This window comes from Uloborus diversus, chromosome 5 (genome assembly GCF_026930045.1).
Source record: "Uloborus diversus isolate 005 chromosome 5, Udiv.v.3.1, whole genome shotgun sequence".
NCBI classification, from domain to species: domain Eukaryota; kingdom Metazoa; phylum Arthropoda; class Arachnida; order Araneae; family Uloboridae; genus Uloborus; species Uloborus diversus.
This window is the reverse complement of record NC_072735.1, coordinates 15968401-15994080: the sequence shown is the minus strand read 5'-3', so window position 1 is coordinate 15994080 and position 25680 is coordinate 15968401. Positions and strand designations below refer to the sequence as shown.

The 25680-nt window shown below is 32.1% G+C and overlaps 2 protein-coding genes across 2 annotated transcripts in view; one reads left to right on the top strand and one right to left on the bottom strand.

Annotated features, from left to right (window-relative positions):
* The window catches only part of LOC129223366 (transforming growth factor-beta-induced protein ig-h3-like), a gene marked incomplete in the record, with an annotated part of 615676 nt that overhangs the window by 382832 nt on the left and 207164 nt on the right, over window positions 1-25680 (top strand).
* LOC129223370 (hemicentin-1-like) overlaps window positions 1-25680 on the bottom strand; it is a 181411-nt gene that overhangs the window by 21517 nt on the left and 134214 nt on the right. Inside the window, exons 60-74 of the mRNA XM_054857950.1 lie at window positions 24038-24208; window positions 21026-21196; window positions 19903-20073; window positions 17950-18120; window positions 16409-16579; window positions 16108-16251; window positions 15872-16009; window positions 15665-15796; window positions 12858-13085; window positions 10969-11031; window positions 7735-7851; window positions 4915-5049; window positions 3141-3260; window positions 2169-2288; window positions 100-231 (exon numbers count right to left, since the gene is read on the bottom strand). Coding sequence (XP_054713925.1) covers window positions 100-231; window positions 2169-2288; window positions 3141-3260; window positions 4915-5049; window positions 7735-7851; window positions 10969-11031; window positions 12858-13085; window positions 15665-15796; window positions 15872-16009; window positions 16108-16251; window positions 16409-16579; window positions 17950-18120; window positions 19903-20073; window positions 21026-21196; window positions 24038-24208 — 2184 coding nt within the window. The remainder of the gene's footprint in view (window positions 1-99; window positions 232-2168; window positions 2289-3140; window positions 3261-4914; window positions 5050-7734; window positions 7852-10968; window positions 11032-12857; window positions 13086-15664; window positions 15797-15871; window positions 16010-16107; window positions 16252-16408; window positions 16580-17949; window positions 18121-19902; window positions 20074-21025; window positions 21197-24037; window positions 24209-25680) is intronic.

Sequence of the window (25680 nt, the reverse complement as noted above, 5' to 3'; positions counted from 1 at the left end):
GAGATTTACTGCAGACCCTACAACTAACTTCAGAGTTTTGTAGAAAACTGCTTGAAAACCACTAAAATTAGACAATACAAAAATCACGCAAATTCTTACCTATGCATGTATCATTTGCAGCTCTGACAAGTCCAGGAGAACATTTAGCTATGCATTTATAACCTCCATCAACATTTTTACATTCCTGATCTGATTCACAGCTATAAATTCCAAGTTTGCATTCATCAATGTCTAAAAGTTTGAGAAATTCCTAATTATTATAACATTTTCTTTTGTGGTACTAAAAGGTTTAAAACCAGTGCTTACATAGCAGAAATTCATGCAAAAAATTAAACATTTTTAAAGTATGCAAAAAAAAAAAAAAAAAAAACGCTAACACAAGCACATAATGATTTATCTTTTTTGTTTGGTTATTGTTTAAATGGTTTAAATGTTTGTAATCAAGTGACAAATATTTCTTCCTACAGCTAAAAACAATTACAGTAAAACCGTATAAAGTTGACCACCTTTCTAAGTTGATCGCTATTTTCAGGCACAGAATTAAATCTTATCATATAATTCAACCTCTATAAGTTGACCACCTGCTTAAGTTGACCACTAAAGTAATGCACCGCAAGTGGTCAACTTACACAGGTTTCACTGTATTTTGAAACTGTAAAATTTTGCAATTGTGTGTTAACACTTAGAACAATAACATATGAACATCATCATCAATGGTAAGTTGTGCTGGTAGAACAATGAATATTTTTTAACTAAGAACACTCCACTCTAAATTGATATGTTTTTATTGCTATATATTTGTAGGTTTGTGCAATGTAGATGTATAAATGTAATTAACAAGTACAAATGCAAAAGTGATGACCAGCAACAAGCTGTGGGCCTGGCTAGGATGGTCCTAGTCAATTTATCAATACCCAATGAAGATTAAGAGCCGTCTAAAAACTATTCACCCCATCGCAAGTAACAGCTGCTTCTGGTAAACTATTCCAAATGTCTACGACCCTATTGAAGTAGTAATTTTTTCTGATTTCAAGATTAGCTTGGGATTTCAAAAGTTTAAAACAATAACCTTTGATTTTGCCATCTGTGCAGAAATTTAGCCCATAAATATTTTCCACTTTAACAAATTAAAATAATTGGATTATATCCCATCTTACTCTCCTTTGCTCAAGACTATACATATTTAGTATTCTAAGCCTGGAACCATGATCCAAATAAGAAAGCCCATTTACTAACCTCATAGCAAACAACACTTTCTGTTTCTGTGTTAGCCTCCTTAAGTTAACTTGCTTTGGTTAATATTGAACATAAAATAGCCCTTTTGTTAAGGTATTTTAACCTTTTTTCTCCTAAAATGCCTGTGTAAAATGTGGATTAAAAATTAATACGAAATTCCAGATAAAATTAGACTAATTATTATCCAATTATCTTAAACTGCACCTGTTGACTGTTACCCCTAAAAGAAAATGTCTGGATGCGACGAAAAGAGGTAGATGCTATATTGACCATATGAAGAAAACATTTTAGAATGAAAAGGATCTCTTTCTAAGATTTAGTTGAATGCTTCACCCAAATAAAAATGTTTTCGTCCCCTTTTGGCTGTTGTGTCAGCAAATTCCCAGCAGGAAATAACAACATACCAGTTGTAGACATCATCTGTGAGAATTTGGGGCAATTTCTTTTCAAATAAAGAGCAAAAGTTGCCACACCACGGTGATGGTAAGAGATACCTGCCTACCATATCGAAAAAAATATTCAATGGTCAAAGACTTAACAAACAAAAAGCATTAAGTGAACGGGAAACGTTTTGTGGAACAGGAAGTTGTATTTTCAGCATTTTCTCATAAGACTGGAGAATGACAGCATAATGAGGCAGAATATATTGTCTGTGCAAAAACCAAGTGGAGGCTCAGATTTATGTAAAATATTTAAATGCCCAGATAATTTAGAATTAAAACAAATTGCCACAATAGTTCAGTATTTTTCATTTATTTAATAATGTAACTGAAATGGTATCTTATTAGGTAGCAATTCGAGATGATTGATGGTGTTTTGCACGTTAAAAAAAATAAAAAGATGAATGCCTCTAAAAATACTTTGATTGAACTCAATATGATATTTCACAAATCACTTAAGAAAATGCTTTATCATATACTTATTTTGCATACCTAAACAATTTCTCTGATTTTGAAGTTCATATCCTTTAGGGCAGGAACAAATAAAACTACCGGGTAAGTTTTTGCAGGTGTGACTACATGGAGGTTCTAATGAACTGCATTCATCAACATCTAATTAAAAAAAAAGAAGTTTTAAATACTTCCGTGTCTTTTTAAAGCTTTGATTAATGTAAAAATAAACTTTAAAATTAAATTTCAAAACAGGTAAATTCAATTTAGATAAAGTAAATACAAAATTAAAATAAAATAGATACAAATAAACTTGTCTGGATAATCTTAATTTGATTACTATTTGTCAACAGCTATATTTGAAAAGCAAACAACATTTAAAAGAAAATTAAAATACTAATAAAGTAATAAATAAAAGATTTAAAAAATAATGCAACAATGCCACAAAGTAGCATAGTTGTATGGTATATAGTAATAAAGTAGTGTAGTAAACATAAATTGCACTACTTTAAAAATAGTGCATTTAATAACAAAACTTGAATATAGTTGAAATTACAGAAAAAGTTGAAACTTAGTTTTTGAAGTTATAATTTAAATGCATATGGTTCAGTTTGGATGCTCTATTAGACGCTAAAATAACATCATATCCGTGAACTATCAAACTGAACTTCATGCATAATTGGCAATAATGGAAGGGAAGTGGTAATAGGAGGGCATACGTAACTGCAATAATAATAATTTAATACACTGAAGATAAAAGTGTAAAATATCTGAAGTCTCTTAGATTGAAACATTATTTTAAAAATTATTATATTTTCTACCTTAAAGAATACAATATTAAGCCTACCTACATATTGATTAAAGAACACTAGAAAATAAAAAATCCCTGTCCAATACAATACTAAACAATAACAAATTATTGACATGAAGAAATTTGAAAGTTGTAGAAGTTCATAAAGTCATTTAACAAAAATAAATAATTAAATAAATAAATAAAAATGTATTTTGAAGTACCTATACACCGTGATCTTCCAAACAGATAATAACCGATTTGACAGCTGCAACTGAAACTTCCAATGGAATTAACACAAATTTGCTCACAGTTGTGAAGATTTGCACTACATTCATCAATATCTAGAGAAAAAAAAGCACAATGCTGCTAATAAATTAAAAAGATAACAAATATAACTCAAATTATATTGCAGAATTGGGGATCATTGAATAAACAATTTAAAAAAAAACTACTTCAAGTGAAATAATAGTTCAGGCAGACTAAGAAAAAAATACCTTTAACGTGGGCAAAAATGCAACAGAAGCGTTTTTCAATTGTTTTTATAATCAGTAATTCTTACTGAGTATCAGTAACATCCAAAATTGGATCACGGGAACACCCCCAAAAACAGATTTAAAAATGGGAGGCTAGTTGCAATTATCTTCAAAATAGCTAAGCTAGTATTTTTCTTTAAACAATATCTAGCCCACTCAACTGGAATAATCATAGCTTAAATGTTTTGATGAATACAGTAAAATCCCTCTAATGCGGACACAAACGGGACAAATTTTTTTGTCCACAATAGAGAGGTGTCTGCAGAACAGGGGTTTAATAATGTTTTTTGCATTGGAACTGGGGAGTTAAAAATTGTCCGCATAAGAGAGGTGTCCGTTTGGAGGGGTTTTACTATAGTTACATAGAGCAAAAACTGGGAGAAAACTCAATAACTCAACTATTCCAGTAACTTGACACATTTATTTCCCTAGTTAGTGCAATGCTATATTTATATGAGTTGAAAAAAAAGTTTATTTTACACACATTAACAGAAATTCACTTGGCTGACAACTACTTAAATCAGAGAACATAAACCTAAGGCCTGTGCTTTGGCACATACACGGCCCACAGTATATTCCCGATAAAAATAAAACACAACATTGAACTGCTTTTTTAATTTAAAAGATAATTCTTTATGATTCAAGAAATAAATTTAATAAATTATTTCCCATGTAAACTTCAGCCATCATCTTCTCATTAAAAAAAAAGTACGAGTTATAGTGCTTGTTTTCCATTTGTACAAACAGGTCTGTCATTTAGGGGGCTCAGGAGATAAATTATACCCTCTAAGTACCCTGGAAGACAGATCGCTCAATGATCTGTTCTTGTCAGACAAAAATTTTCTGCACATCTTGTTGACAAGTCAGAAAAAAGTATGCAAAATTTGAGTACATTACTTTAACTACGCAACAAAGACTTTATAGCTGGCTTTTTGCTATTGACAAAAAGGAAAACTATGTTTACCAGTTGTTATTTTATTTAGTAGGAAAGGAATTTGAAAAGTGTTGTAAAACACATGCTAAGTGTCAGTGAACCAGTACAGTTTGAACTTATTTCGCTTTTCAGCAAACTTTTTCATTAATTAATTCACTAATTAAGGATAATAGAAAAAAAAGATCTTATTTTGAATTAAATTTAACCTAGGATTAAAAAGATATGCTTACGAAATATGTAGAAGTATTGAGTGTAAATTATAAAAACAGTAGTTTATCTCTATATTGAACACTAATGGATCTGTATAAAAGTGTTCAGATTATGGGGGCGTTCATTACAGAGGGAGACTTGATGAGGTACATGTATTTTCCGGGACCATCAAAATGTGTTCAGAATATCGGGGTGCATTAGGGCATATTCAGATAGAGGGTCTACTTTACATAACAAAAGAATTATATATAAACAATTAGGCAAGAAAAAATGTTGAAATGTCATTGAACAAATACTGCATGAAAAAAAAGCATATACCTATACAGTAAAGTTCATCATCACTTCTTTGATATCCATTTTTACACATTACAAGACATTTATAGGAACCAATGGTATTAATGCATTCTTCAGATGACAAACATGTGTCCAAATTCATTGTACATTCATCTATATCTACAAATTAAAGAGGACATTTTCAGTTCAAGTTGTTGAAGTTCAAAATGCATAAAAATCAACGGCAAAGTATATTCATGAATATACAGTCAACCCTCAATAAATCGAAATCTTAAAACTCGAATATTCCTTTATCTTAGAGGGTTTTCATTCGGTCGCAAAATCATCAGTGTTTTCCAATGCTAAGTTGTCTCTATATTTTGAAGGTAACAACTTTTAAATTGAAACCGTTACTAAAATTTTTTTTTTTTTTTGTTTTTTTGTTTTTTTTTTATTCGCGAGAATCCAGCAAAAAAAAAGATTTTTTTTTCTTTTACACAGTGCTTGCCTTTCTCAGTTTGCATGAAAGAGGAATACATTCACATAATTCTTTTTGTAACATTTAATGGTATCCCCCCCCCCCTCCTCCACACACAGATTCTGCGAGAGGAGCATTGGTGCCGTGTCCTTTTCCTCCCAGTTTAAGTGAAAAGTAGCCCATTGGGCTGCATTTTGTTACCTCTGGCGACCTAAAAAATAATTGAGTAACAGCTGGCTGTTTTTGTTTGACTTTAAATTTTATCAAAATTTAAAAAAGTAGCCTTTTTCTGGATGACTTAAATAATTGTGCTTTTATATGACAAAGAAATGTTTGAAAGTAATGTGATCAAGAGAAGTTGGGCTACCTTGCAGGGCCGTAATATAATTTCGGCGAGGGTTTAAAAACTTTCATGCGAAGCTTTGCACTATTTGTGTTAATGTTCAAGTCGTTGTGTTAATGATTATGAAAGCGTTTTATGCAATAAATATACATATGAAAGACATTTGAGTTTTGAAACAATATTTTTTGGAAATTTTTAAATATAAACGAATATTTAAAAGTCAAACCAAACTTTTCGGTTGGGTTTGAACCCTAAGAACCCTCCCCCCCCCCTTGAATACGGCCCTGCTACAAAATATTGTTAAATAAAAAATAACGTCATAAAGCACAAATTGCAGATTACTGCAGAAACGTGTTTCGGCGTTACAAGGAACGCCTTTTTCAATGTAAAACTAATGAGCTTATGGATGAAGAGACATCCGACAAAAGCCTTTTCATCCATGAGCCCATTACTTTTTGCATTGAAAAAGGCGTTCCTTGTAACGTCGAAACACGTGTCTGCAGTAATCTGCAATTTGTGCTTTTCGACATTGTTATTTCTTACTTTACTTTTCAGCACAAAGGTATTTATTTATCTTATCTTGTACTGTCTTCGGTAACTTTCTTAACATTTTGGTTCTTCTGCTATCCTGAAAATATGACAACCCTGCTTGACCATTTCCAATCCAGACTTCATTATTAAGATTTGGTTGAGTGGGATTTACTTAGAATGATGTCAAAAATGAAAATTTGATACACTTAGCATGTGAAGTCAAATGTGCATCCAGACTAAATCGTTTTATTACTTTTCTTTTGTTATCCCTCTTTTTGTTTTCGCTCACTGACTTTTGCAATTTGCAGGTCATTGACAGAGAAATCAATGGTCTCTCCTAGTGGTTTTTTAACATTGAGTATATAGGGTGAAAAATCAGTACCTTAGAAAATTGACGGTTAATGGAGGTGGTCCTGCATAGAAGTTTCACTGTATATGTACAAGGAAAAAGTAAATAAAAGTTTTGTGTAAAAAATAGTAAAATATAGATATTTTACTTATACATGATAACTTATGATAGCTTGTCTCTCCTCATGTTTTTTAACATTAGAAGATTGTTTTGCAGTTTATTAAAATTTCAAAAAAAAAAAAAAAATTAGAAAATAAAGCAATTGTAATGGTGACTTATGTCACTTGGAAAACTGGACTCCAGTAGTAGCTCTACTTGATTCAAGGTAGAAAGGAGCGGCTTCCATTTGGAGTCGAGCATCACATTCGATAGATAGAATCACCAGCTGTCAGCATTTCAAAAATTTTGATCCATACCAGAAACTGAACAACCCCTGATCCAGACTTTATGACAATAACAGATTTGGTACGTCGGTAGTTTTTTGCACCAGCATGGAAAAAAAATCATGGTTTTTTTTGGGTGGGGGTGGGGGGGGGGGGACAAATTAAAACAAATTCAGATGGAAAAAAAATCAATTAGATATTTTTTAATTTAAAAAAAGATTTTTGAAGTTTCATACAAATAAACCTGAAATTGACATTTTAAAAAATTACAAAACTATCATATTTAAAGAATTTATTTACACACAAAAAAACTTTAACAAAAGCGTATCGTTCAAATCAAATTCATTATAGATTGTATAGTAATACACTACAAGTACAGAAAAGCGGGAAGGGGGGGAGATAAAAAAATTCAGAGCGTTTTATGAGAAAAAAAATTCTAAAGAAAAATGAAGAACAAACGAAAATTATTAAAATATTTTTTGACTGAAATCGTTTTTTTTTTTTTTTAAGAACACACAACATCAGAAGTAAATACCTTTGCGCAGAAAAGTAAAAGAAAATGTAAGTGTCAAATTTCTCTTTTTGCATATCAGATTAATCTTTTTTTACTATTTATAGAACTATAGTTTTACTATTTACAAACATTGTATCTTAAAATAAGACAGCTATGCATTTCTATTTGTTAACTTTCTTGTAAGAGCATAAAAAAAATATATATTACAAGCAGCATTCAATCCATCAAATAAATTAATAAATACAATGATAAATCAATGATCCTTACCATTGCAAGCTTCGCCATCTAAACCCAATGCAAAGCCAGGAAGACAAGAGCAAGAAAATCCACTAGGAAAGTTGTTGCAAACATGAGAGCAAGGATTAAGTTCACATTCATCAACATCTGCAAAAAATTAAAACACAAATCTCAGAAAACTTCAAAATGCATGCAAACTAAAATTTAAAATATTATTCATTTCAATATTTTTAATAAATAGTTGGGCAATTCCACTGGAAACTAACATTCTCAAAGAAAAACAATACGCATTTTCTAACATTTAAAGCAAAATGTAATTATTCAAAAGATCCCCCCGCCCCAGGTGCATTGTATCCTTTAAGCTGAAGTCAATAAAATGATTGAATTCCCAAAATACATTTTGGATGACTTTAAAACATACTAGTTAAAAATATGGTACTGGCTTTCATTAATGTCAGTCAGTTCCCATACAGGTGAGGAATCAAGAATGCTTCTTCAAATATCAAAAGAACTCATTTTAGTAGATACTACAGTTAACTTGTTCAGGGCTTAATTGACATTCTGGAATAATCTGCTTACTTTGTAAAAGTTAATTCTATTTTTTTCCTTCTCATTTACAATTGTACTCTTATGCACATTGCTGAAAAGTTTGTTTTAAGTTCTTTTGCATGAAAATATTATATAAATTTAAAATCAACCTGTTTTCCAATTTATTACTAATTCGATATACAGTATTTGATGCTATATATTAATATTAGGGATGCACTGATTAATCGGCCATAATCAGCCACTTTGCCGATTATTTATAATCGGCCAAATTTTGCCAATTAATGTGCGGGGAAAAATGTTTTTCAAACTATGTTTCTTTTAAAGCATACCTTCAACAAGAAACTATGATGAATACATTTAAGAACAATAAATAAGCGTAATTTGCTGCAAACATAATTTTAGAATTTCAGTATGAAAGTGCAGGCAGTAAAAACAAATAGTTTAGAAAGTGCGTAAAACTGAATGAAATATTGAAAGATAATTCTCACAGCTGAAATTTACATTACAAAGAATAATTAAATTACAGGAAATTTAAACTGGATGCAATAATTATTCCCCCCCACCCCCCACTACACTTTTCATATCACCTGCCTTGCAGATAGTTTTTACTTTTATGTTATTAATGTTATTTCTACTTATCTTTTGAAGGACAGAAATGTAACAGAAACAAACAAATGTGTATATGATCCCACAAGAACATCCCTTAGTTCTCCCCCCTCCCTTAACTCTTTTGTTTTATTTCTTACAGAAAATCAGGATCATTTCCTAAAGTTTACGATGATACCCTAACCCCAGCTTTTGGTGACACAACTTGATTGGTTTTTCAGTTATTTTGTTCCTCGTAACTATACATATGATTACACCATACAACGCAAGATTTAAATTATTAATTTTTGATTCCATAAAACAGAAAATTATTTTTTAAAATATCATTTGATTTAAAAAAAAAATGTAGATAATTTACTTTGTTTATTATTTTACAAACTGATGGTTGAAGTAATATTATTTTATTTATATATTTATTTTTTTAAAAATGAATATGCACAACATGCATACATATACATATGCATACATATACAATGTTGCATCATGTTTCATGAGTCAATACTTCTCCCCTGTAGAATAGTGCTTTTAGATAACTTTATATATTTTTTATACTGAATAAAAACTCTTGGATTAAATGGCTACTAACAATTTAAAAATAAATTTAAATTAAAAAAGGCTCCTAAACTTGCCTGTTGACCACAGGCTGCCCCTATTTTTTTTTTTAATTTACAGTAGACCCTAGTTTTACACGGGTTTATTTTACGCGGTTTGGATTATATGCAGTTTAAGATTTGACACCTTTATTTTATTTTACACAGATGAGTTTCGGTTTTACGCGAATGCGGCAATGCAAACATATAAAATTTTCCCTCTTTCAAAATCCAAACTCCTAAAGATTGCAGATTACATGTAATAAACACATTTTGGCGGACTAATAATCGAGCTTGAGCCACTGGAGACATTTTATGCGATTGGTTCCAGAGCTCTTTCTAGAAGTATAGTTATTAAATTCACACAGTTCATAACTCACTGAAAAAGAGATTTTAGGAGTGACAAAAGAGGACAAAACCAACAAGGGTACCGACATCAGTGACACACAACCAAAAACGTTCACATTGAAAAATTTGAGTCATTTCTAGTCAATAGAAATGATCTTTCTGATTTGGTAGTGAAGGAAGATTTCATCATGGAAATGGTGCAAGTGATCATGAATGCGTTAATGCTCTTCTAACAACTACTGAGGAAAATTCTTAATGACTGCCAAAAGACTATCATAACCAGCATTTTTTTGTAAACAGAATACAAAATTAATTTATGTTTTCTTTATGCATGTTCTGCATAGAAATCGATATAAGTACTCATTAAACAATTACTTATTATACAATATCAACTTATTATGCAATTAGTCATCACTAAAATGAAGTATTTTTTTATCTACTGAACCTAACACTTATTTTAACACTAATATAAAGTCTTAATTTATGCGGTTTTGATTTACGCGGCATTTTTGTGGAACATAACCCCCACGTAAAACGAGGTTCTACTGTACATATCTAGTAAACATTAAATGATTTTATTAACATTAATATGAAAATTGGCTGAAAGAAATTGCATGAAATTTTAAAATTATTTTTGGAAAATTAGGAAAGTGGAGAAAAATTGTCTCTTAAAAATAAACTTAACTATTTCTATAGTCAAAAAAAGTGATGGAAAAGAAAAAAGAGACAGAGGAATTGGTAGCATTGTAAAATAATCATGATCATTAAAAGGCCAGAGCCGATTAATCGGCTGATTATCAGCAGCCGATTAATTGGTAATCAGCCAATTTGCTTATCGGTGCATCCATGCATAATACTGCACACATAAAAATGTAATTCAATTTTTCCTTTGAATTTGAATGCTTTTTTTTAAGTGCAAAAAAATATAAGTTAAAAACACACAGTCTCAGGAAGCAAAGAAAAATATTGAGATGGAATTTTAAAGTAAAACAAGGATCTAAGCAAACAGAAAAGCACAATTGTTTGTTTTTTTTAAAGGAAGATTAAAAATACATTAAAAGTATTGAAAACCATGTTAAAGGTTTGTTCTTGGCTCTTATGTATAGTGAAATAAAATAAATAATTGAAATTTAAAATAAAGGATATTATTAACAGTTTAAATGACACTTACCACTGCAATAGTTACCAAGGGCGCTCAAACTAAATCCATCAGTGCATTCTTCACCAGATGGACCTAAAATGCATTATGTTAACGAATAAGAAGTTGTGAAAGAATAAAGTATTAAACATATTTTTCATTAAATACCACTGAAATATTTAAATTTAAACAAATTTTCAAAGCAAAAAGCAAGTGTTGTGAAGAATCCAGTATCTTGTATAAAACAGTTTTATGTTGTCTTTCCAATAAAAAAAAGAAACATGCATGCACCTCAATTTGTTCAATTTGTGTTCAAGCATGAAATGCACTCAGTACTTTTGATCCACTCTGTGTATATTTATATAATAACCTCGTCAACTTTTTTTTTGTACGTTTCTAATTTCAACAGCAATATGAAAACATGTATAAACTGTCAGCTCAGCTTAAACGAATATTGGTGGTTCCAAAATATAATATTCAACTAAGTGGGGTAATTGACTGTGAGGAATTCTTTCCGTAACCAACTGATAGCACCTGTTCAAAATTGTAATAATTAATCAGTATACATTTAAAAAAAAATGAATGTTAGTCGAAACATTTATTTCAGATAAGCTTAAAAACAACTATAATATTATAATCAGTATTTACATTACAAATATGTAAACAAATTTCAAAAATATAAGTGACATAGAATTTAATCACAAAGTTTTTGTTGTCCCTTTCTCTGCATTACTAATTGAAAAAGTCCATAATCGAGGATTGCTTGCTCAAAGTGTTTTGGGCAGACTTTTGTACCTCCTTTCCCAAAACATAAAGAACATTATAATCTCCAATTAGATTTTCAAAGTACCTATTATTCCCTGACCAAGGTCCGGGGAACCTGGAGTGTTATGTTATTCCCTGACCAAGGGGCTAAATTTTGACACCTGTGGTTGCTGGGAGAAGAATCACCTTCAAGTTCGAAAGCCAAGTGGAACTTTTACCATTTGTGCTTTCAATATTGTAAAAAAAAAAAAAAAGAAAAAAAAACTGCTCTGTCTTATCATATGTTTAATGTTTTCTTTTTTTAAATTTATTCAAAATTTTGATTTGTAAAAGTGTTTTTCAAAGTGTGCCAGTCTTAGTGAATCATGCGAGAAAATCATTCCATTAGATATCCAAAACGTTGTGTTTATAGTGAAATATTCGTTTCCAGAAACTTATTCTTATAAGTGGGGTATTTGTTTATCTGTTACCTGATTAAGGGGGGCTAACAGAAAATGAATAAATCAATTACCTCTTGCTTATAACACCTGAAAAAATGTTAACATTAGTTTTCCGAAAGTAAAAATATTTTTAAATTTTGTTTGAGAACCAGAAAACTAAATTTATGACAGCCGGAGTACCTCTTTCTCAGTTATCATGAACATCCAACAAAAAAAAAAAGTGATCCAAGTGCAAACATTAAATTTTTTAAGACAATTAAAACAAGATTTACAGTTAAAAGTGACAGTTGTGTCATCTACAAAATATACCAGCAAATATTTTGTTAGCATATTTTAAGCAATGATTGTTGATCACTGTGATATTCAGAGATAAACTATCATGAAGCAACTATTTTTATCTCTGTTCCCCATAAAGATCACAAAAATAAGATAGCTAAGAACTGACAGATGATTTTTTTCTTAAACATACATTAGATAAGCAGCACTAGTCTACCATGGATTGGGCATAAAGAATCGCTCATAAATGCAACTAGCAAAATTTATTATAATTTTAAAATTAAAAGACATATTCATAGCTGTTGTAAAAAATTAGTTAATACAGGAAAGTTAGGTTCAATGCTATAATTTGATAATATAGCAACAAAGTACAACATGTTTAAATATGAATGTAAAGTCCCCATTAATAATGAAAAGAAAAAATGTTAAGAAAAAACTTACTTTTACCAATAGCTGCTGATATTATATATTTCATTTCATGTTTTTCACTATCATAAGAACTATTAATACCATTTGCATACAATCTTTCAGTAGGAAATGGCATCAAAGATTGTGCTTCATCATAAACAATGGTGTGATTCCAAGAATAAGGAATGACATAGCCATCCACTTCATAGGTGCGAGTAGAAAATGCGTAGATCAAACCAGGGCCCATTTGAACATAATCCTCTAAAAGAAAACCATTTTCAAACTATATTTTAAGTTTAAACTTATTAAAACATATGAATTTCTTGTATTTTTACGTTTAAAACATAATGTTACAAATTCTGTAAATAGTAATTATTGCAGTAACGTAACCTGTAAATAGTTTCCCGTAATGAATATACAGCCCCTATACATTCGGCTGAAGTATACGAACCCCCTATTCTTTTTTTTTCATTGATAAAATTTGTGAATGAAATAAGAAAATGTAGAATGGTGTAGCATTTTCTGGAATAGTTGAGCGATCTCTTTTCAATGTTTATAAAAAGCGTCCCGCATGATAAAGTTTCAGTTTCGATTGAGAATTTGTACTGAGAGTGTATTAGCTCTGTTTATTGCTAGGCATTTCGGTGTGTTGTTTTTCGTATTTGGAAGTAAATACCTGTGTAACCGTTGAGTTTACAGTGTTGTGTGATATTTGCTTAATTGCTGATGATTAATTTAGCAGTTGTTGAGGATCTTCCCTGTACATAGTGAAAATAAATTTCCTGTATTCTTAATCAAGAACTGTGTTGTCTTTTCAAGAAAGTTGGAAGTCGCACCGGATCCGTTACAATAATTTCACAGGTGCCATTACATTTCAAGCAGTTGATCCTATGTCATTAACATTGTAAAAAGGTATTTTAAATGGATATTTTAATGAGAGGTTTGAATAAAGCACTAGACAAAATAACATACATCACTCTACGTTAATGTAGCAAAATTAAAACTCCAATGGAAAGTCCTTGTGGTTATCTAATATTGAAACAGATCGTGAAATGTGTATTGTTACGGATCCGGTGCGACTTCCAACTTTCTTGAAAGGACGACACAGTTCTTGAGAAAAACACAAGAGATTTATTTACACTATGTACAGGAAAGATCGTTAACAACTGCTAAATTAATCATCAGCAATTAAGCAAATATCAATCGACACCGTAATCTCAACGGTTACACACGTATTTACATCGAAATAAGCAAAAATACAGCTCAAAAGGCTTCACAAAACAGCAATACACAATCTCCAGTGTACCGCTGCAACGATTCACAAGCATAAACTAACTCGAGACTGACTTTTTATCATGCGGCGGCTATTTATAAACATCGAAAAGTTTACACAATATTCCAAATGCTTCTCGAAAATCATAGACCGTTATCTTATTTCTTTCCATTCACAAATTTTATCATTCAGAAATAAGGGGACTGTATACTTCAGCCGAATGTACGGGGGCTGTATATTCATTACAAGAAACTATTTACAGGTTACATTACTACAATAATTTTAGATTAAAGATAATTTAATAAATTGCAAATTTAGCTTGATTATGACAAATTAATCATAAAAATAATTACTATTTACAGAATTTGTAACAGTATGAATAAATAATGAATGGATAAAATGAAACAAAAATGCAAGACCATCTTCCTAGGAAGTCTGACTTTGTAATTTGTTACAGCACCAGTCAGATGATGTTTTTGGCATTGATTGATCATACAGAATACTTTAGGTACTTTCAGTAAATTACCGCCCTATAGCCAGGGCTAAATCAGAAATACATGAAATACACCGCCAGCTCAGTCATTTCCAGCCGAGGGCTGCAGTTTCGTGCTTATTAGCACTCATCAGTCCAGCATAGGAAAGTGACGCTGGCGGTGTATTTCATGTACTTTAGGTACTGATACAATTCTCTCTTTCTTTCACTAAGCTTCAGATAATGGCCAACTATATCAAAAATACTATTAGTTCTTTTTAGGACGACGACTTGCAATTCATGATAAATTTTATTGCATGGATTTTTTTCCAATCATACAAAAATTGCTTTTTAGAGTTTCCTCAGCTTTGATAAAATTGAGAAGATTAACTTTATTAGCAAGTTCAGGGGAAGGCATTAAAATCTGGCAATCTCCCAAACCAATTGAGAGAACTGGCAGTCATGTAAGCAAGAGCAGTCCTATAAGAAATAATATGACTAAAATGAACCTGGAAAACTTAAAATATGTTTATAATAAAATGTGTGACAACATAGACGGCTCATACAGGGGAACAATGGTGAGAGGCAATTGCCCCCTTACTTTCAAAAGCAAAGGGGCCTTGCCCCTCCACTTTTCTAAGTTCAAAATTATTGATCGATCAAAAAATGCTGGCAGTGATGAATTCATGTGTTTAAACAAAGAAGAATTTACTTAATACATGCTATTATTTTCATAGAAAATAAAATGGAACTTTGAATTATAGAAGGAAGGAGTCTACTGTACCAGCTGTCTTGATTTTTGAGAAGATCATTCAATCAGTAATGACGATAAATTTCAACCTCAAAGCCCAACTCCCTCCCCCCCCCCAAAAAAAATTTATGTGCACTGCACACCTAAACTATCCCCCCTCGCACTTTTATGTTGCACCAGCCGCCTATGCGTGACAATATTCAGGCTTGCCATGTTTAAAAAAATTAAAGCTTTACTGCAATTTTAGTAGACATTTAGATTATGGTAGGCCAGCAGATTTGCAGAAGAGTACCACTCTGAGTTACAAAGGTGAATATTTAACTGAACTAAACTCATTATTTTACCTGTATAAGAATGCAGTTTGGTATCAGAATTAGTTGGTACTTCAGGAACTTCTCCACTTATCACAATGTCAACCAAAAGATTTCCTCTTCTGTCAAGTCCTCTAGCAATGTGAGTCATGTAAAGAGTCTCACCTACACCAGAATTTTAAATTAGTATACAGGCAAAATAATTTAAAAAAAAATCAAAGCATCTCATTTTGGTAATACCTGTTGCAAAGTTCACTTGAGTTTCCCTGCGAAAAAATCCTTTAGTTAGAGTGTATCCATTAACAGCCTGACCTATTTCATATGCAGTAGTCCAATATATGGGGGTTAACAATGGTACCAGCAATTTCATCCAAGGAGCTTTTTGTAAAAGAATAATTAAAAAGAGATTCAAACTCCAATACAAACAAAATTCTAACAAAAATGAATGTTCACTTTTTCAGCAAAGAAAAGATTACCTATTTCTTCAGTGATATTTTGAATGTAAGCAGATGTTGTTTGCACCATGCCAACCTGTGTTACGTTTGCTACCATTTTTGACAGGCCAAAATCAATTTCGTTTATAGCTCCAATCAAATGTCCAAAAGCTTGAATAGGTAAAACTATAAGCATAAAAAACAGTATGCAAACAGCTAAATCCCAAGAACATTAACAAAAACAGATTACAAAATTAAAAATTGCTTTTACTAAAGCATAATTAATACAAAACGGATGAGATATATAATGAACTGAATTTTAAACTATGAATTTTTTAATTACCATCACAAGCTTCATCTCCACATTCTTCAAACTCTTCATTGTCTCCTAAACAATCTTTTCCACCAAAAGTTGGATCTGGATTATCACAAGTTCTGATTCGCGAACGCATACCAATACCACACGTTACTGAGCATGATGACCAAACGCTCCATTCACTCCATTTTCCATCAACTAATGAAAAAAACAATAACAAAGTAAATCATTGATTGTATTTTGTTTCTTTCATTAAGGAACAAGAATGATGAATGGCCAACAAGTTTGAAAATATGTATTGAATTCAAAATTGTGGGGAAAGCAAAAAAATCATACTTTGCGCAAAACAGAAAATATGAAACAACACTATTTAGATATACATATACAAAGTAGTTTTTTAAATTAAAATAAAAGTATTAACTAATATAACTTAGAAAAATGCTGTTACCTCCACCACAGTCCACTATTCAATTTTAGCTATTTTAAAGGTAATTATTTCTCATTGATAAAATTGTCTGAAATACAATCAAGAAATTAAATACAAATACAAAAGTGACGACCAGTAACAGGCTCTGGGCCCAGCTAGACTGGTCCTAGTCAGTTTACAATCCCCAGTGAAGATCAATAGCCCTCTTAAAACTGTCTACTCCGTTGCTCATTACCACCTCTTCCAGTAAGCTGTTCCAAGGTTCCACTACCCTGCTAAAATAACACTTTTTCCTAATATCCATGTTAGCCTGAGATTTAAATAGCTTAAAACAATGACCCCGTGTCCTGTTTTCAGTGCTAAACTTCAACCCCGTAACATCTTTCATTTTAATAAATTTAAACAACTGAATCATGTCCCCTCAGTCTCTTCTTTGCTCAAGACTGTACATTTTTAGCTTTCTAAGCCTGGAATCATAGTCTAAGTGAGAAAGTCAACTTATTAGCCTTGTAGCACGCCTTTGAACCCTTTCCAATACATTAATATCTTTCTTAAGATAAGGAGACCAAAACTGAACAGCATACTCCAAATAGGGTCTAACCAAACTTCTATATAAGGGCAGAAGAACTTCTTTAGATTTGTTTGAAATAGATCTATTGATAAACACAAGCATCTTATTGGCTTTGTTGCTAGCTATGCTACATTGTTGGCTGAACTTTAAATCCTGACTTATTAAGACCCCCAGATCAGTAACTTTGTCTGCCTGACTAATGGCTGAACCTTGCAAATAATAACTTGTACACTTATTTCCATGCCCTAAAGGTTAGCACTTGACATTTCCCAACATTAACAGCCATACCCCATCTATCAGCCCACTCCGTAATATGATCTAGATCCTCTTGCAGCTGATTTGCTTGTTCTTCATTTTCTACAGTCCCCATAACTTTGACATCATCAGCAAAACAATTCATGTTCCCAGAAATATTTTTGGGAATTGTATGCTAACTGAAAATAAGAACTGAATTTCTAAATAGCAAGACATTTTAAATAAACAATAGTAAAATAAATGAAATAAATAAGCCTTCATAAACAAAATGACTTGTGTGAATAATATGAATATAAGACACAAAGATCATCTTACCAGGGCAAAGATGAGCATTACAAACTTCAATTTGTTGAGAAGATCCAGTACAGTCACGTCCACCACCTGAAGGTATTGGATTGTTACATGAACGGAAACGTTTCTTTTGCCCTTTATTGCATGAAGAGGAGCATTCTCCCCATGATGACCAATCTCCCCAACTGCCATGAACTGGAAAAATATATATATATTTCAGCATAAAATCTGAACTCCTTGCTCAAAATCATTACGTCTATGTATCACGGATGTTATGTAGAGCAAGTGTAACTGTAAAGTTAGACAAACAACGTTAGAAAAAGCACAAATTTGCCAATTACAGCAGACACGTGTCCAATCCGACAAAAGCTTTTGTCGAATGTCTTTTCATCCATAAGCTCATTATTTTTTGCATTGAAAAAGGCGTTCCCTGTAACGCCAAAACAGGTGTCTGCTGTAATTGGCAAATTTGTGCTTTTTCTAACGTTGTTTGTCTAACTTTACTGTTCAGCACAAAGGTATTTATTTATCTCAAGTGTAATTGGTTCTAAAATTACATGCAAGCATTTAAAATTAAACTATTCTGAGGCAGTAATAAGTAAGCGTTTACGAGGATGTATTTATGTGCTCAGGTGATTTGATTAGGGTTTAAAAAATTGATGGCTGCATAAATCGATGTTATTTTAAGAGTACTTAACAATATAGAGACATCAATTCACATTGCTCTTCATTCTCCGTTTTAACAAAACATTTAAGACTAGGCAGTTTTCGGATAAATTAAAGTTTAATAAAAAACAAATATAACCTATAAAATATAACAATGTCATGTAGTTTATAACAATTATTCCCAAATTGGGTGCTACGGGAAGAGGTGACGGTGCCACAAAGAATGTCCAGTAGCAATATGTATAATATGATAACAAGAGATATAGACTAGGTTGCCCTGAGAAAATCTTAATTTTTCAAAGGGTGTCGCAAATCTAAAAAGTTTGGGATCCCCTGGGTTTAAGTTAACAACAAGCAATAATATTACCTTAATTTGGTTTAAGACACCATGCAGAATCATTCAATTAGCCAACCAAACTGAATATCATTTGGAAGTTATGGATAGTGTTTGGCAACTTATAGAACCACTTTGATCTATCGCACACACATAATTAAATTTTTTCATATGCAGTCAAAATAGGTTAACATTAACAAGCTCAAAACTACAATTCAATATACATAAGCTTTCTAAGAAATAATGATTCAGTTTTTAGGCTGTACAGCTTGTAGACACTGAAATGAAGGAAAATCATTGCAACCAATGAAGTATTTCAAGAAGAAAACCAAAATGGTACAAAATTAATAGCATTAATATAATGATAATTTAAGGCAGCTAAAGAAACAACAGAGAAAAAGTAGAAGTTGTTTTATAAAACTTTACAGGGTGCGGAGAAAGTTCCCACAATTTTATTAGATATTTCAATAGGCTGTAACTAACACATAATTCAACAAATCAACAAGTTAAAGCAATAAAAACTCTTTATTGAAACGATAATAATAACAACATTAAACAAAACATTTATAACAATTGTTCAAAATTGACTCCTTGGGCTTTAATACATTTGAGGAGCTGCAGTCTGAAATTGATCTGGTTTACTCTTGAATCCAGTAGTTCGAATAATATCGGCTGTTTTCATTCCCTTCTTGTGTAATTCAACGACAGTAACACGCACATTTTCACGATTCATAGCTCACTAACTCAATGAACTAACAAAGAACAAATGATTAAACCTCAAATACTATGAATGCCAATAAACAATATGTGCCAAATAAATCGCCAACATACTATTTTAACACCAAAACAACGTTTTAAACAAAATTGTGGGAACTTTCTCCGCACCCTGTACACTAAACAAAAGAAGAAAATCCAACAACTTTTTTAAGAAGGTAAAAAAGAATTTCACATAAAAAGTTTTATATTAGCAGTCTTACCTGGACATTGAGCATTGTTACAGTAATCAGTTTGTACATGTGACCCTGAGCAATACCGCCCACCAAACGAAGGAGATGGAGAATCACATTTCCTGATCCTTTCCCTTTTCCCACCACCACAAGAAGAAGAGCACAAGGACCATTCACTCCAAATGCTCCACTCACCATCCACTAAGTTGTTCAAAAGAAAAAAAAAAGGAATGAACGAAAATATATTTATAAAACAATTTCAATATCTGAAAAGAAATAACAGACCTCAGTTCAAACTCACTTTACATGTTACTGCTCTCATTCAATAATAAGGAATCTTTAAAAAAAGTAATTTTGAAATTTCTGTATAAATATATAGAGTAATTTATGCTTTATTTAGCTCTATTCTGAGATATATTAAATTCCAAGTTTCTCACTCTGATTTAATTTAATTTTGCATATTTCTAGAATTACAGCAAGTGACGCTGTTGGCGCTACTAATGAATATTTTGTTTTGCATTTTCAGTGAAAGTCAAGCTAAGAAAAAACTTATAATTCATACTTCCTATCACTTATGAGCATACAAATGAGAAATGAAAATTATTTTTGGAGTGCTGAAGCTCTGCTTGATTAGCTTGGGCAGACTGCTTGTCACTGGTCAACATATAGTATTTTGAATAAAAGCTGCACATTATGTTTCAAAAAACCTTCCTAAAAATTGAACAAACACTAAAAAACAGAGTAGAGACAAGAGAGTAAAAGAGATCAGAAAGGGGACAAAAGCTAAAGATAACATAAAAATATAGAGAATTTTTAAAGAAATAACATTGAAAAGAATTAATTTTGATGATAAAAGGTAAAAAAGAAAGCAATTAAACAACACATACTTTTGTATTTGACAATCACTAAACTCACTAAGCTTTGTATTTGACACCATAATTTGTTTCAAATTTTCTATTTTTACTAATTGCAAAGAATGCATAATAAAACACATTTGAGCAAATAGAACTCTCTTCTAGTTTTCATATTTAACCCAGCATCCCCCCATTTTCAATGGAATCCATACATATTTGCAGTTTTCTAATGGGTTTTAAGATATGTTTAGCATGCAATAAGAAAAAGAGGTAATCAAAGTTAAAAACACTCAACTTACCAGCACAAACTTCTAGTTCACATTCCTGATGTTCCAAAGAATCACCAAAACAAGGTTGACCACCATGTAATGGTTCTGGGTTATCACATTTGCGGGAACGGGTCTGCGTGCCTTTTCCACAAGTAACACTACAAGCTTCCCATAAAGACCATGAACCCCAGTTGCCATCCACTGAAAGAAAATTGTGTCAAAACAATTACTTTCGATTTTAATATGTTATGTTTCATCAGTAAAATTCATCATTGACAACATCATAATTCTAATTCAAGACAAAATTAACAATTTTAAAGTTTTTTTTTTCTTTTTAGCAAAAGAAGAGGTTTAGTATCAGGACAAAAAAAAAACATTACAGAATCAAGTAACTTTTTGACTATTTGACAAAATATCTCACATCTTTAGACACAAAAAGAGAGGTTAAACAATCTTATACAAATACAAATACAAAAGTGACAACCAGCAACAGGCTCTGGGCCCAGCTAGACTGGTCCTAGTCAGTTTACAATCCCCAGTGAAGATCAATGGCCCTCTTAAAACTATCTACTCCCTTGCTCATTACCACCTCTTCCGGTCAGCTGTTCCAAGGTTCCACTACCCTGCTATAATAATAATTTTTCCTAATATCCATGTGAGATTTAAATAGCTTAAAACAATGACCCCGTGTCCTGTTTTCAGTGCTAAACTTCAGCCCCATAACATCTTTCATTTTAATAAATTTAAACAACTGAATCATGTCCCCTCGGTCTCTTCTTTGCTCAAGACTGTACATTTTTAGCCTTCTAAGCCTGGAATCATAGTCTAAGTGAGAAAGTCCATTTATTAGCCTTGTAGCCCGCCTTTGAACCCTTTCCAATACATTAATGTCTTTCTTAAGATAAGGAGACCAAAACTGAACAGCATACTCCAAATGAGGTCTTACCAAATTTCTATATAAGGGCAGAAGAACTTCTTTAGATTTGTTTGAAATAGATCTATTGATAAACCCAAGCATCTTATTGGCCTTGTTAGTAGCAATGCTGCACTGTTGGCTAAACTTTGAATCCTGACTTATTAAGACCCCCAGATCAGTAACTTTGTCTTCCTGACTAATGACTGAACCTTGCAAATAATAACTTATACACTTATTTCCATGCCCTAAATGTAGCACTTGACATTTCCCAACATTAACAGCCATATCCTGTTTATCCACCCACTCCGTAATATGATCAAGATCCTCTTGCAGCTGTTTTGCTTGTTCTTCATTTTCTACAGTCCCCATAACTTTGACATCATCAGCAAAACAATTCATGTTCCCAGAAATATTTTTGTGAATATCGTTCATAAAAACAATGAACAAAACAGGCCCTAACACTGATCCTTGAGGAACCCCGCTTAAAACCTCACTCCAATTAGAATAATTTCCCCTTACAACTACCCTTTGTTTCCTTCCGGTCAGCCAGTTTTTTACCCAAATGAAAGTTTTCCCTCCTATTCCTATATCAGATAATTTGCTAAGTAGAGCAACATGCGGTACCTTATCGAAAGCTTTTTGAAAATCAATGTAAACAACATCTACAAGCTTCTTATTGTCCAAAGCCATGGTAACTTTGTCATAGAAATGTAATAAATTAGTTGCACAAGATTTACCTTTCATGAAACCGTACTGAAAACTAGTCAATAGATTATTAGTCTCTAGAAAATTTACTATCTTAATTTTTATCAATGTTTCAAAAATTTTGCAAACCACCGAAGTTAGACTCACAAGTCTATAATTTCCCGCACTCCCTTTAGACCCTTTCTTGAAGAGCGGTGTAATGTTAGCTAGCTTCCAGTCCTCCGGCACTGTCCCCGAGTTATAAGAAGCATTGAAAATATTTACGATTACATCTGCTAATTCCATCTGCTAGCGTATGCAAAAAACCTCTTGAGATTCCTGTTTATGTTATCTGCCAGTCTTTGCTCCAACTCTCTTTTCTGAATCCATACCAAATACTTAAATTTACGCCTTGCCTTACAATATTGGAGCCTATCTGCACTGTGACCAGTTTCTCTAAACCTATGAAAAGCAGCTTGCTTGTAATTTAGAGCGTCTTTAGTTTCCCTGGAGAACCACATTGGCCAAATTAAATCTTAGTTTACATCTGACATAAGAGTAAAAAGCCGAGCTTTTGCTTTAGGGACTGTTTTCTCCCTTCTTTTGTTTTCTTTTTAAGAATACATTTCTAGTATTATTCAGCGCAAAGTTAAGAAGCCAATGCATTTTCAATAGAAAAAAATCAAGAGGTTACCAACTAAAAATGCATTATTTTATTATAAAATTATTTATCTTTTTAAAATTCCCACAATAAACAGCTTAGTGATGTGGCTTTCTGGTTGGAGGAGGGATAAATCATAAAAAGGTACATAATTTTTCTCAATAACTTTATACATAAAAGCATTGAACTCTAAATGTTATAGTGTCACAAAAATTAATTTAACTTAAGCATATATTCAAGATGGCATGTCACAGCTGAAATTTGACGCTGGCCAAAGTGGAAAGAGCACAAAAAAACCAAGAAATGGCAAAGTATCTAAAAAATTAACCAGCCTTTGTCTGAATGCTTCTTTTGTTGTTTCTGCAATTTGGCTAGCCAGTTTGCAAAATTGTATGAGGCAATCGGTACAAAGTCAGAAGAAAAAAATCATGAGCATATATTAGCAGTCTGCAGACTTTCATATTATCATTAAGTTGAGTAAGATATGATTCACATTTTAAACATTGTAATAATTGGTGAAGTTTTTTATGTGGCATAGTGCCACTTCTATATATTTTTTGTGGTTGCGCTTCACTTCCAAATTTCCTTACAAGATCAGAATATTGTGTATATTATGATAGTTACTAAAGTATTAAGAGCCAATAACCTAATAGTGTGCTGGTTCAGACAAATTTTCTGTTACTACTTAAAACATACTTTTGAATATATTTTCTAGTAAAGACATTTTTATTTTTAACGTTACCACAAATTTTTTAGTCATATGACAACTTCTTCACATTACCAGGACATTTCTTTAGCATGCATGAATCTGTCTGAACTTCTGCTCCAATGCAGTACCGGCCTCCAAACTTTGGAAGAGGGTTATCACATTTCCTTTGCCTTCTTCTGCTACCTACACCACAGGCTACACTACAGTTGGACCATTCCATCCAATTTCCCCATTCACCATCAACTAAACAAAACAAAAAATATTTTTTACTAACCTATATTTCAAGCAATAAGTTATTGGTTAAAGCGATTGTATTAATCAACATTTGTGTAAACTGTTAGCTAGTAGTTTGTAAGTGCTTATTTGATTTGAGATGAGCAAATCAGGTGAGGCATTTTAACCGGAAAGCAAAGATAATAAAATGTACATACTATGTCAAATTTATTTACAAAAGTTTGCACAAGATTTCAGATGTAGGCAATGGATTTGGAATAAGTTTTTATTAGAATTTGAGACAACAATCCTACTGAAAATCATAATTGGGTCATTGTAAATAATTTATCCCCCCCCCCTTTTTTTTTTGCAAAAAGGTCCTGAAAAAAACAGAAACCTAAAACTGTTTCATTATTTGTCATTCAATCATCCTCATATATGTAACTAGCAGTACCCATACGGCGATGCCCATGCTAAGAATTTGAAGGAAGTTCGTTGAACAGAAGGAATTGCTTAAATTATCACTGCAGAAACACAAATCAAGTTTAGCCTTGAAAATTGGTTCAATTAGAATAGCAATTAGAAATTGCTTATATTTCCTGTTCTAACTTATTGAGAGAAACGGAACAAACATCATCTTGTTCGGAAAGGAAAGCCCATTCCAACGACACATAATCTTAGGGAGTGGAGGGATTTTTTACCCCCTAATAAGGGAAAAAGCTAATTCGAAAATAAAAATTTGGGCTTTGAGGTGCAGACCCCCCGGGGTAAGTCGAATTTTGTGGCAAGTTTTAGTGCTGTAGGTGCTATGGAGGCTTTTGGCCATTGGGTACAAACAAAGAAACACCGTCTGCTTTTTATATATAGATAGCCAATTCACTGATCGAGTAACACTCTGACATCACCAACAATGAAACTCAATACAGCATGATAATATGATAATATTTTTTGGTAATAATAGATATGCAGAGAAATTTTTTATTTTGACAAGGCTGAACTGGATCTGGTAACTTAACTCTTTTACAGGTAAGACTTATTTTTGGAGAATGAAGAAACAAAAAAGTGGTCCACAATTAACACTATCTACTGGAGTTTAGGGTTAATCCATTGGAGTGAGGCTAAAAATTTCAACTATCAAAATATCAAGAAACAGGCAATTGCTTTGTTCTAATATAGAAGCATTTTCACCCATCATACGTTGACGTGCGATTTTCTAGTTATAACCCGTTTGCACCCAGCGTCACGCGGACGCTACACAACAGTTCCTCTCTTATCAGCCCAGCGGCACATATCCGCTACGCGCTCTGATCGACGCTGACGTCCCAGCGTCACATATACGCTTTCTCGAAATGGAACGATTGAATTGAATATTTAAACGATAATAGATGGCGCTAAATGGCTATAACTTTGATCATATTCGAGTCACATGGTATTTGACCTTCATGTACACGCTTTAGTTTCTTATTTGGACCTCTCAATGGGATAAATTTTTTTTTATGTAA